Source organism: Montipora capricornis, chromosome 12 (genome assembly GCF_036669925.1).
Source record: "Montipora capricornis isolate CH-2021 chromosome 12, ASM3666992v2, whole genome shotgun sequence".
In the NCBI taxonomy this organism is placed as follows: domain Eukaryota; kingdom Metazoa; phylum Cnidaria; class Anthozoa; order Scleractinia; family Acroporidae; genus Montipora; species Montipora capricornis.
The window spans coordinates 4,379,668-4,393,339 of NC_090894.1; the positions used below are offsets into that span (position 1 = coordinate 4,379,668).

The 13,672-nt window shown below is 37.8% G+C and overlaps 1 protein-coding gene across 2 annotated transcripts in view; it reads left to right on the forward strand.

The window, feature by feature from the left end:
- The window catches only part of LOC138026128 (protein O-mannosyl-transferase 2-like), a 31,070-nt gene extending 18,315 nt beyond the window's left edge, over nucleotides 1-12,755 (forward strand). Inside the window, exons 16-22 of one of the 2 annotated variants that reach the window (XM_068873329.1) lie at nucleotides 436-512; nucleotides 1,165-1,236; nucleotides 1,780-1,830; nucleotides 3,163-3,268; nucleotides 4,201-4,341; nucleotides 5,455-5,569; nucleotides 10,034-12,755. In XM_068873329.1, coding sequence (XP_068729430.1) covers nucleotides 436-512; nucleotides 1,165-1,236; nucleotides 1,780-1,830; nucleotides 3,163-3,268; nucleotides 4,201-4,341; nucleotides 5,455-5,569; nucleotides 10,034-10,139 — 668 coding nt within the window. In that variant the 3' untranslated portion in view covers nucleotides 10,140-12,755. The remainder of the gene's footprint in view (nucleotides 1-435; nucleotides 513-1,164; nucleotides 1,237-1,779; nucleotides 1,831-3,162; nucleotides 3,269-4,200; nucleotides 4,342-5,454; nucleotides 5,570-10,033) is intronic. The other variant, XM_068873330.1, reaches the window with a different exon arrangement.
- The last annotated feature ends 917 nt before the right edge of the window (nucleotides 12,756-13,672 follow it).

Below are 13,672 nucleotides of genomic sequence, written 5' to 3' on the forward strand. Positions count from 1 at the left end.
GACCACACCCTAGGAAGTTTTCAGGGTGAATAAAAATAATGACCATTTTATAAATATATTAGAGATGCATTATCCGTCTGGAACGCAAACTTAAGACAAGTTTTTAGTTCAAGACGAACCAAAGGGGATAATTTGTCTAGACAGATATGTCTGGTCCCTATCTTTATATGTAATGAGATGAACTAAACAGACACACTAAAAAATTAATCTTTGCACAATTTTCGTGGACCCTATCTGGACAAGTAATGCATCTAATATAGTAAGTTACTGCCCTGTCTTTACTTTAGACAACTACTCAGTGACAGGCGTATAAATTATCTGTATAAAAACGGCCAATGTTAATGATGGGAAAGAACAGAACAACTTTTGAGGCAAACCAATTTGTTTCAAATGAAATAAAAGTACAAACTTTTTTTTATTTTTTTGCTGACTTAGTGCCAAAAGCTGCATCTGACTTCTACAAGCCATCCTTTATTGGCAGTGTGTATGAATCACACATTGTTATGGCTCAGGTATGCTTAAAAGTAACGTCTGCACTTTACATGTACACGTATTTCTAATATCGCAAGCTCTCTAGTTTTTGTAACAGTCATTTGCAAATTGAAATGAAATTTGCATAAATCTTGTTGTTGCTCAGCATTGAACCTCTGTTTTAATACTGGCATTCTTGTCCTGGCTTGTAGTAATAATACCTTAGTAATTAAGACAATTATTGTCAGTTGTAAAGGTACATTTAATGGTAATTATATCAAGTCACAGATCATCTGAATTAGCAATTATCAAAAATACCATAATACTCTTTGTTTGTCCCTCCAAAATTTTGCATAAGCATTGTTTCCAGTTTCTCTTGGGACTGTTGTAAGTCCCAAGAGAAAAAAAAAACAATGCTTTATATGCAAAAGGTTGGAGTGACAAACAAAGAGTATTATGGTTTTTTTGATACTGGCTGTTGTAGTTCATCAACATCTTTTGGGATGTTGGTGATATTAAACACATCTGGCTATTTGGAAACTGAGAGGTCTGAAAACCATTGAACAGAAAGTTCAAAAGGGTCATCGTAATTTATTGTCACAGCGGTCAGTAAGAGCAAGATAAGTGATGTTGTTGTGTTCTATTGTGTGTGATAAAACTTTGATGCTTTTTTTGCTTCATTTCTGTTGACAGACCAATTCTGGATTCAAACCAAAGGAAGGTGAAGTGACATCACAGCCATGGCAGTGGCCAATAAACTACAAGGTACTTTTTCTATAACTTTACTGAACATTTTGATGACTCAAAGATTTATACCACACCCATCCGATACCGAGAACTTGTATTTTTAATGTTTAACTCTTCAGGACAGAAAGCGTGATACACTACACATACATGTAGCACATGCGCTAAGCCAAAATTCGGAATGGACTGGGTATCACTCGTTTATTCTATCAAGTGAAGTGGAGCCAATAACCATTTCATCTGCAAACTGACTGTTGATAAGCAATATTGTCAGTAAACAGTTGTCCAGCAAGTGGCCAACAGATTACTATCAGGCTACCCACTCAGCAGGTAGCAGAGTATAAATTAAACCAATTTGACTGTAAGTCAGCTGCTATTGCAAGTACTAACTATCAGATGACGTTGAGTCGTCTGTCAGCCAGAAATTTAACGACAGTAGGGCAAAATCTCTGACAGTTCCTCTGACTTAATTCAGACAAGAATCTCTTTGTTGTATTGGTCATTTTGTGAACTACACTGAAAGGTTACATGTCATTGATCTTTGCTTTCTGATTGTTTTTTCAGGGTCATGTTTTCTCTGGAGCAGATTATCGTGTCTATCTTCTTGGAAACCCGGTAGGTCTTTCTTAAGATGTTTGCTCAAAATTAAATTCAGGTTAAAAATGATTTCAAAATTGACTAGCAGAAAAAACCCACGTGTAAGAACCTACATTTTCTACAGTTTGGCAAAATAGGTTCTTGTACAGATTGGCAATTTAGGCTGAGTAGGTTCTAGGTACTTACTGATATAGGGGACACAGTTGTTGATTACCAGAAAAATATAATAAAATTGGTTAGGTCCTTCGTTATACAGCATTTATTCATAACTGAATAGTAGGAATGAAAAACTTTATTCGTAAATACAGTTAGGTGTTTTCTGGTTATATAAGTTTGCCATCTTACAGGCTCATGGTCAAACTCATTTGTTGTGAAAATAATCATGAAAATGTACTAGAACCCACATATGAGAACCTGCTTAGATTTGCTTGGTCAAAAATGTTCTTATATTTTGGAGTATTAAATTTCCGCCAGCAGGTTCTTACTGGTTTTTACTGTAAATGTATTTGTAGGCATTGCATTTTTTTCCCAAAGATTATTTCCATTTTTTTATGATATATGTATTTTGTAATAAAAATTCCTATTATTAGTTACTGTAGGAGGCAGTGAATATTAAAATTCCTTGTTTTTTGTAGATATGTCTAAGTTTGCACCCAATTGCGAAAATTGCGAATTTTGCCGAAAAGCTCAAAAATCGTAAAAAACCTAAGAGATAGAGAAAACAAGTCCTCGACAAGACTCGCGATTTCAACGATTTTTGCGAAAATTGCTTATTTTGCGAAAAAGCGCAAAAATCGTAAAAAACCGGAGCTGGAGAAGACCAGGAGTCCTCGACAAGAAGTCCTCGACAAGACTCGCGATTTTAACGATTTTTGCGAAAATTGCGAGATTAGCGAAAAATCGCAAAAAAGTGAAACGATAGAGGAGAAGAGTCTGCAACAAAACTCGCGATCTGTATAGTTTGTAGCCTGTTGCTTTTGAACGAGTCCAGTACAGTGATTTATCTTTTTAGCCAATGTAGGGAAAAATTGCAAAAATTGTCTTCCTCTTTTCAGCTTTTGCGTTTTCGCACTATTCGCAATTTTCGCAAAAATCGCGAGTCCTAGATGGGGGCATGTCTTCCTCTTTTCAGCTGTTACGCAAAAATTGCGAGTCCTACATGTAGTTGGGGACTCGTGGACTTTTCAGCTTTTGCGAAAAATTGCAATTTTTTGCAGTTGCGTTCAAACCTGGACATGTGTGTTTTTTTATATTTTTTGCACAGCTGTCACTAATGCATTTCTCCCCGAAAACCTTCACAAGGAAAGGCTTTTATTTAGAATTCAATCTCGGTATTTTTCCTGTTTCTAGGTTATTTGGTGGTTTGTGTTAGGGGTCATGTGTCTTTTTGGAATTCTGTACTGCTTTCATGCTGTTAGAACTCAGAGAGGGTTTGTGGATCCTCCGCAAGAACAAGGTACATTTTTAAAATCAGTTAGTCAGTCAATCAATCAATCAATCAATCAATCATTCAAAGGCTAGTTATGAATGTTGTGTGCAAAGGCCTTATCAGAAATCTTGAACTCTTTAAAAAAAATCTTGCTTGGGTCTTGCCACAAGTCTCAAATCAAAATCTAATTAAAAGCCACGAGGGCAACCTAAGCGACTGAATAGGTTCTCTTCTTGTTCAGGCAAAATTCCGGGAGGTTTTGATTGGAAGTGCCATAAATTTTGGAACAGTCTGACTGAAATATATAGGACCACCTTTTGAAGTCTAATCAGAGCGGACTTGACATGTTAATTAAACAAGAGAAGACCGAGTTCTTAAATGTACATTCTGATGAGAAATAGTGTGAGACAGTATAGCAGAGGGTGACGTGGTACGAAAAAAATCATGGTTGAGTGAGTAAGCCAAGCATCCAAAATGTGCCTAAACGTTTCAAGGTTTTCAGAAATGCATGCCTGGATTGCTTACTCAATCATGATAATAATTTAAACACTAGGTAATAGGCAGTGTTCGATACCTCATCAATCTAAATTTAAAGGTTCTATTATCAAATTCCAATATAAATTTTTATCTTTATTTGGAACAGTCTTTAGAATGAAATTACGCAAACTTCGTTCCGAACATATATGTATGTTGAATCCCACTTTGTTTCTTATAATAAAACAATATAATATTATTATAATTATTCCACTTGCACGTGTTGCATATAAGATGATTGTAGCCAACACTTGGCGCTACATGCCTCATTGGCGATCAATCGTCTCAGTCAAGAAGATCAAGGTTTGACATGTAATCTTAAAGCCTCATAGTTATTTTGATTGTTGACAAAGCGAATGCACATTAATAGCAACAAATCCGTCATTTAAACAGTCAGTCAACCTGATGTCTGCCACTTTTTTCAGCTCGTAGAAAGAAGATGGAAGCAGCATGTGGATGGTTATTCCTTGGCTGGGCTTTGCATTATCTTCCTTTTTACACCATGGGACGTGTCTTGTACTTCCATCACTACTTCCCAGCGTACCTCTACAGTGCAATGATGGCAGGTAACCACAATTGCTGGATAAAGGCATAGTTAAAGGCAACAGGAGGAAATTGCCATTATCCCAGTTGGGGTTGTTAGACAGTGACAGCTACATGTAGAAGGAAGTATACCCTATAGAGTGATTAAATACCAGGGGCACCCAACGTCAATTTTCGGAAAATATCTGTTCGGAAGACGATTTGAGATCTAGACTTTTCGGGACATTTGTTATAAAATTTCTTGCTTGCCTGCCTGTGCTAGGATTTTCGAACATCTAAAAAATGGTATAATTGCCCATTTTTAACGGATTTTTACCCTAAAAAGGTGACCTAGAATAGTTCGGGAGCCTTTTTTCTGCCTGAAATTTTCGAAAAGGTAAGTTTTGATCCCTATAATTTTCGGATCACTAGACTTTCAACTAGGAAATCCGAATAGACAAAAAATAGGGGATAAAAATATGCCTATATCTACCGTTTAAATACCAAAATACTTTAAACAATGCTATGTTTAAGTGGTTTTGAACTATATTCTCGTTGGGTGCCCCGTGAAATACTATGCTCAAACTACACAGGACGAATGACATTTCAAAACTGGGTTTTGATACAAAAGTGAATGCATGAAGCTTCTTTGGTTTTAGCTCAGTCCTTGCCTGTGACTAACACCTGTTCAGCAAGTTCTAAAGTTCTAAGAGAGAAAAAAGTCAGGAAAAGAGAGTTTTACATTTACATTTAACATATAGGTTTTACTTTCTTGTAATTGTACTTCCCATAGCCCACTGGTGGCTATGCCAATCCGACCGCAACAATCAGAAATGTTGGGCAAAACGAAAACTTCTTGTCAAAGGTCACCTGGCCTTTTCTCAGGCCCCTTTGGTGTGTGAAAAACACTTTCCACTTCTTTTATGGTTTCAGTCAGCCAGAGGAAAATTCCACTTAATGTCCATTAGCCAGAAACACTATTATATCTTAATCTATTTGAAGTATCAATTGCTAACATTATTTTATTAGCTGCTACTTCTTCTGCATAAAATAATAATAATTAGTTTACTTTCAATATTGTCAATAATTAAATTATGCACTTGGTAGATTCTGGAATTGTGCTTTCTTCAACTCGAAGGTTCGTTTTTTTTTTACAGGAGTGATATGTCAGTATTTTTGTAAATCATTCTCTATGCTCCCAAAGCTTGACAAGTGGAAACAGATGATGTACTATGGTGCTATTTGCTTTCTCCTTGGTGGATGTATCCTCAGGTAAGAGTTGACGTGATCATAAAAACACGAACAATAGCTATCATACATGAAGCTGCGCACAAGTGCTCTTCTGTTATTCAAAGGCTGGCAAGCTTTATCAGGCCTCAGTTGTTTGAAGGGTGGATAGCGTTATTCACTGGATAATTCAGTTGGTTTTGCTAGTGTTTACTCGCTGGATAGTGATTTATCCAGTGGATAGCATTAGCTATCTTTTGAACAACCGAGGCCTGGTGGATAAGTCACCATCCATCAGATTCAATTTCTGCAAAGATTTACAGCGGTTAACAGTTACACGCGCCCCTCAACGACTTTTTTTCATATTCAGAAAGCAAAATTTAGGTGGACGTCAATCATATGTTTCCATGACGATACACCTGTTCTCTTGGCGGCAGTTGAATTTGTCATGGAAACATTTGATTGACGTCCACCTAAATTTTATTTTCAAATATGAAAAAATGTCGTCGAGGGGCGTGTGTTACTCATAACTACTGTAAGTATTTGCCCTCGTACCTGTGAATTTGCAGACTATAGCGCAGCACGTCTACTGAAAGTCAAGGATTGTACGTAACTCTTGGCCAATGTTTAACGTGAAGTATATTTTATACTCTGGGTAGTGACTTATCCACAGGATAAATTTATCTGACCTTTGTTCAAACAACTGGGGCCAGGAGATTACAAAAAAAGGAAAAAGGAAAGGAAAGGAAGTCTTATTAGGTGCGGTTACACTAGACCTCTTGCCCATGGGGAACCTTGGGGTTACGGCTTGGGTTGGGTTTACCCTGGGTTAGGATCGACTCCCAATTTGCGGTTACACTCTTGTAAATTACCCAAGGGGAAGGTAAGCGTAGGCCTGTTTTGGTGGGAAACTTACCTTTAAGATAAAACAAGATAAGAATTATTAGTTTTTTCACTAAATGGTTTTTGAAAAACTAATTACAATACAAAATGCATTAAAATTAAGGATCTAAAAAAAAAACAGTAAACATCGAAGATCTACATCTGAGTGACAAACTTTGCTTTGGCTTATTTTCGGTAATTGTCACGATCGGCGCTTCTCTTAAACTGTCCACCTCAATTAAGTTCAGCGATTCATCGCTTCATTTTAAGAAGGCAACAAAGACGTCGACTTCAGTTACGCTTTCTCTAGTCTTTGCAACTCTCCAATTTATAATATAGACGTCGACTTGCTGCTGGCCAGAAAAGGCGTGCTTGGGTATTTCCACGTCCGCAGTTGTTTACACAGTTCATCACAGCATGCATTTTCCTCGCGTTCGGCAATCTTGTGATTGGTTGAGCCGCTTTGGGGTTTTGTTAACCATAAGACTTACATCTGGAACTGTCATGCGCAATTCTTTTATGCTTTTTGACGTATCCATGGAAATTTCCCACAGGAAATTTTCCTTTGGACAGATCGGTTACACATAAAAAATTGCTTCCCCGTGGGAAAAAGCCACTTACCCAAGGGCAAAATGGCTAGTGTAACCGCAGCTATTATTTAGTGTCTAGTCTTCTAGTCCTGGGGCTATAAACTGAAATCAACTCAAGTTAATGCAAATCAAATCAAATATTGGTTTTTGAGGAGATGGGAAAAGTGGAGTACCCAGAGAAAACCCCTTTGGAGTAGCCTTCGTAGCTGGCGGTATTTTTGGCACGAGAGAATGCCGCGTGGAGAATGGGGAAGGGCGCTGTGAAATATCAGGGCCTCTCCCCATTCTCTGCGCCAGTGGTGGTTTCTGTCCCCTGAAACGTTTTTCAGGGGAGGGAAAGGACTGCCGGAAATACGTGATAGAGGAAGGGGGGGGGGGGGGGGGAAGGGGCATTGGGGTCGCTATCAAACCGCAAAACCACACAAAATCATTCAAACCCACAGAAAACGCTTTACATTTTGGGTAAAACCATTTTTCAAAACTGTAATCAATTTGATTCACTGGTGTTACATCACAAGGCTAATTTGAGAAATGGGAGTATGGCGTTTAATGTGCTTGCAGCTGACAAACATTGCCAAATACCAAATCCGAAAAAACTAGTTCTATTTTTGCCGAAAATCGAGAACCAAAAAGATAAAAATGGGATATTAAAACAGCAACAGATAATAAAATGGAAAAAGGGGGAGTTTTTCAACGCAAAATCTGAAAAACCTAGTTTAAAAAGCCCCAAAATAGTAAATCCCAAATGACACTTCATGGTACAGGTAAGTGGTGGTAGGACAATGGTCTCGTTTCTATTTGAACCATTGGAACCTCTTGCTATCAGCCCTTGATAGTAATGTTCTTCAATATTTTAATTAACAATTTAACGACAACCTAAGCTAGTTGAGTGAAGTAAATGGTATTCAATGGTGCAGTGTAAGTGCTTTTCAGTTATTTTAGTAGTACTTAGAGAAGTTAACTGATTAGAGTGTAATGTGAAGTGCCTAATTTCTACCCCATATGAACCATGTGAGCGTTAGCCCTACTGATGGAAATGGGCCCATACAAGGACAGAGAAAAACTCTGACCAGGGTGGGAATTGAACCCACGACCTTCGGGTTAGATCACCGCTGCTCCAACGCCTGAGCTCAGTAGGGCTAACGCTCACATGCGCTTCACATTACACTCTAATCAGTTCAAATATAAGTGCTACACGACCAACGTTTGCAAAAACGTAATCTTTCCTTAGAGAAGTTAGGCTGCTTATCATCTGTAAATCATTAAATACAGAAAATGAACACACTCAACTATAACCATTAATTTTAAATAGAAACATTTTATAGAAGTTCAAGGTGAAGTGTTTCAGCTAATTTGCAAAAAAGTCATGGGTTCAAAATTATCATCTGGAGCTCGGATTTTTTCCGTTTTTCAGGATTCAATTGGTTAAAAATTACCTCTAAATCCACTCATGACATATGTTGGTCAAATTATTTCATTTAGTGATGAAAATGCACTCAACGTAACCTTCATGAGCTTTTTTGATCAACCATTTATTTAACGTCGAGAGCAGGGCTGGCGCAGTGGTGAGATCACTCGCCTTCCACCAATGTGGAATTCCCGGATTCAACGCCATATTTGGGTTGAGTTTGTTGGTTCTCTCGTCTGCTCCGAGAGGTTTTTTCCCGGTTACTCCGGTTTTCTCCTGTCCTCAAAAACCAACATTTGTAGGCGTAGCTTAGTTGGCTAGTGCGCGGCTTTCGGAGCAAGGGGTCCCCAGTTCGATCCTCGGTGACTTCAACATCTGATTCGACTTTCCTCTGATCCGTGTAGCTGTAGCTTTAAATATCTGTGAAACGGAGCACTGACAGAGAGAGGGAGATAAAAGGCGCACCATCGGCTTCCATTGATACCAGTTTTTTAACTGAAGGACTACCGACCTTAAATAAATTAACTTTGCTTTATATTACTGTACTATCAATATTTTCCTGGCCTGGCAATTGTCTTTTACTTCGCTCCAAGGTGTTGAGCTGACTGTGGTCTCATGGGTGGACTGTTGGGTAACAAGCAATGGGAATTTGTTCCCGTGAAGGGGCCATTGGTCACATTAGGGGTTTCTGTATGTCCTGTGCACCTATCCTGATTCCGAGTGAGACAACTGATTGATCCTCAGACTAAGCTGGACAGTCAATTAATAGACCAATTCGGCTAACTCAATGTTGTACCCAATTCAAATCCTCTGGGAATAAAACGTTTTGTTCCAAGAATTTCCATATCATTTAAATGTGAATGCTTCATTGTCATGCAAATTCAACACACAAAGAATCTTAACCCCGAGAGATTTGAATTGGGTACAACATTGAGTTAGCCGAATTGGTCTATTATTTTAAGCAAATGTCGTTTTTTTAAAGACACCTGAAAAATGCGGTGCTGTTGCAATGCTCTACCATCTGGGCTATGAATCCACACAGTTGGCAGCAGGGCAATTTTATTTGGGTTTATAAAAAAGCACCAGTTGCTTAAAGGGGCACTGTTTTACTGTTTTTAGGTTAAAAATGGGTAAAAATCTAAATTAGTACTTTAGCTCACACGTGGAACATTCCTGACAAGTCACTGGCAATATTATGACATATATTTATGGCACAAAGAGCTATTCCTAATTCATATTTAATTTTTGTTGTCTTTCTGAAGAGACTGTCTCCAAACTTGAAAAAAACTGGTTGGTTTTTTCAAGTTTCAATCCATTTCTATCCTCTCCATATTTGGCCGCAAAACAACAAAGAATAGCAGCAATGCGCTTTAATGGTTATTGGTAACAAAACTACAGCATTATTGTTTGGTCTCCATTGATGCAACGAACGTCTTTTAGTGGTCTGAAGTTTCGCTAAAACAGCATGACACTGCCCCTTTAAATTGTCCAGCTACTGTAAATGCGAGGATCACAATTCAGTTCTCTCATTCGTCCGCAACCTGCACTTTAAATATTATCTCATTTCATTTCATTTGTTCTGATTCCCTTGATACAGTCATTAACAATCTCTTTTCCTTCTTTTTATAGTTTTTGGGCATTCCGTGGTCTGTCATATGGTATGTCAGGACCTATGGCTCATTTGCCAGACTCTACAGCGGCAGTGTACAAGTGGATGGATAGCTGGGAAGTCTAACAGTCAAACATCACTCTTACGAACAGAGATTGTGCCGCGGGTAGGCATTACTCGCAGAGAGTGCAAAAACACGTATGCAACAGAACGGCAGTTATAGTGGCTGCTATTTTTTGGAATAACACAGCCAATGACATCCATCTAATTGGCAGTGTAAGGGCAGATTGATTGGTTGATACAGATGTGGAAAATACTTGATGCAAGCAGCTGAGATCATTTCCAATTGAAAGAAAATTTACAAATTTTTAAAGTTAGTGGAGGGCCATATATTTGACCCTTCTTTGACAATTTCATGAGTAGGCTAACATCGATTTTAGATCAGATAATCTTAGTAATATTACAGTACATCAATGTTATATCGGTAGGTACCTTGATACACTCCAAAGGTTTTAAAATACAAAAATATGAAGTACCGGTAAAACAAAACTGATGCTTATTTGACGGACCTCGTAAATAAAAGGAGATCTATTTTTGAAATACCAGGAAGATTCAATTCAAGTGATGACATCATTGGTTCCAAAAGATAACAAATCATAAGAGGAATATCTCTGGTTCTAGTGAAGTGGCGGCATTTTTCAAACTTGCACCAGTAGTGGACATCGTGCAAGACATAAATTTGGCACTGACATGGCAACATTCTGGCATCCATATCTATTTTCTGGTGAACTAACCTTCTCATTTTATTCCTTTCAATAACCAAAAGAACATTTTCCAAAGCGTCAAGCGAAGACCTTGATGAGCCGCCTTACTTGTTTGAATGCCATTACTTATGTCAAACTGGAATAAGATTGCCCTGTTATTTTCAGAGATTCCTAAGGTACCATCAGTGATGTCATCACTTTTCTCACTTGTTTTATGTAGATATGTCAATAGAGCAGTTTTCAAATGAGTGTCGTAAAACCAAAACCAAAGTAATTACTTTGGCCAATCAAAAAGGTCTGAGACAATCCAGAAAACCAATCAAAACTCGAAGTAATTACACGTAGCCGACACAAAGCGCGGGAAAATGTGCACGCGCGTGCCACGATTGGTTTTGGTGTCACTTCTGATTGGTTGAAAAAATGGCACGAGAACTTTGAACCAATCACTGAGTGAAGTAATTATAAACCAAAGTAATTCACTAATTACTTTCGACACTCAATTGAAAACAACTCTATCTTGGAAACCAAATTAATAGGATATTCCACAATTGCAAACATCATTCTTCCCCATTTCAAAGGCCTTTAGAATAACATCATGTTTACTTCATAGGCCACCGTTTGATGTTATTCAAAATATAAATAAGTAAGGTCTCTAAATAATTATTATGTAGAGACCTTGCTTATATATTTGAGGATACAAGGTATTGACACATTAATTTGTTGAGCTTTTTGCTAGATAAATGTAAAAGTCAGAGGTAATAGACCTTTTTTCATGACAACCACCTCCACCCCCCCCCCCCCCCCACCCCCATTCTCATTGCGAGTCCAAGTACTACCAAATTTCTGTGATGGTAATACAAAAAAGCAAAATTAATTTCGATAACAAAGACTTGGATTTGCTGGTTTTGCGATCCCCGTATTTCTTTTTTATTTTCAATGTCTCATACGCGACAATCTTGTTACCGAAGGAAGATTGAAGGGATAACGGGTGCTTTATTCATCTTTTCAACCTCAGTCTCCTGGAGTACCGAATCCTCTTTTGTTTATTGTCTCTGAATGCTAGTTAAAAGTACTGTAAGTGCAGATATGTGGTCCAGCCTGTTGCACTTAAGATCATTACTGAAATTCAATGCTGGGCAAAACAAAAACCGTACCTTTTGTTAGCCTTGTTATGATGAATAGACTGAAAAGAAGCATTTCCTCCCTTTTCTTTTCTTGTGTCCCTTATATTCAGTTGTCCAAAGGGTGGAATATGCGTTATCCAGGGAGTAAATAACTATGCAGTACTATCACGCAGCAGAACAGGCTGGCAATACAGTTACCCTAGATCATTTCATTTTCTAGACATTCTTCTTTCTTTGTTAATGACAATAAACAGGTTAAACGATAGCAGATTTGTTAATTGAAGGAAGAATAATTTAATTTATTTTGCCGGCTAAGAAGTAATTTAGGGTGAATTAGAGTTTAAAAAATTACAGTACGCATATTCCAAATTTCCCTGCTAGAAGTGGTCTCTGCATTTGCTACTCTGATGAGTGCGCGAAAAGAGACCTCTTTTATTGGGTCGATACTTACTGTGTTGATTGTGCAAGGCAGTTACTTAGCGACCAAATCCTCACTTAACAACAGCAGGCTCAACTCACAGTCAACAAACATATCATGTAGCAGTCCAGTCCAAGGTTGGATTAGAGTGAGTTTCGACCCAATTTGGCAGAGCTCTCTTTTCCCATCCTCGAAAGCCCAGTTATTGCAAAAGGAAAAAAAACCTCTGCTTGCAGGGAAGTTTAAAAAAAGAGGGCTGTCTTTCTCTTTAATACTCTGTTGAGCATCATGATTAGCAATCAGTATCCTATTTTAAAATTTAAATGATTCTACATGCATTTAGACCATTTAAATAAGTTGTCAGTTTTAAAACATACCTGTGATTTTAAGTGTCATCCATATTTATAAAAATATTAAAAAGACTGTCTTTCAACCATCATGGTAAAATGTCATCTGATACACGTAAGTTTGGTTCAGTTATGATTTCTCATACATAAACTTAGTGTACAGTACATCACAATCCAATGTCACTTTGTCCAGACACAGCAGTCAAAGATCATGACTTTCTGGGATAGTCTTTGCTTGTCAATACACATAAATAGAGGATATTACACGGTGGCGAGAAGATAAGAATTTTATGCTCACGAGTGAGCGAAGCGAACGAGTGAGATATTGTTCTTGCCACGAGAACATAAAATTCATATCTTCGAGCCAACGTGTAATGTCCTTTTTATTATATGGAGACTAAATATTGAATATTTCCGATTTTATTGTGTTTCAAAGTAGTCAAGTTTTACAAATACGGCTGTGCTTTATAAAAAAAGGCGGGGAAAACAAGGCGGGAATCGTGACGTCATTCAACGATACGACACTCACAAAGGTGACATACGGAAAATACGCCACTCGGGTCCCGGATGAAGTGGCGTAAGGAATCTACGAGTGGTTTAGTTCCCAGTAAAACACTCTCCTCCATATAATAAATATATATAAATAAATATATATATATATACATATATCAACACCAAGATCTACCACGGAGCGTCAGAGGGAGAATTTAAAACCCGATACAACAATCACACTAAATCCTTCAGGCATAAAAAGTACTGCAGTGAGACGGAGTTATCGAGGCATATCTGGAGTCTAAAGGACAATAACATCAATTACACGCTACGCTGGGCAATAGAGTCTTTCGCCTCACCATACAAATGTGGATCAAAGAGATGCGACCTGTGCCTTATAGAAAAGTTGTACATAATAAAAGCAGATACGCGCCACCTACTGAACAAAAGAAACGAGTTAATTTCTAAATGCAGACACAAGAACAAATACCTTTTGTCGAACTTAAAATAGCAC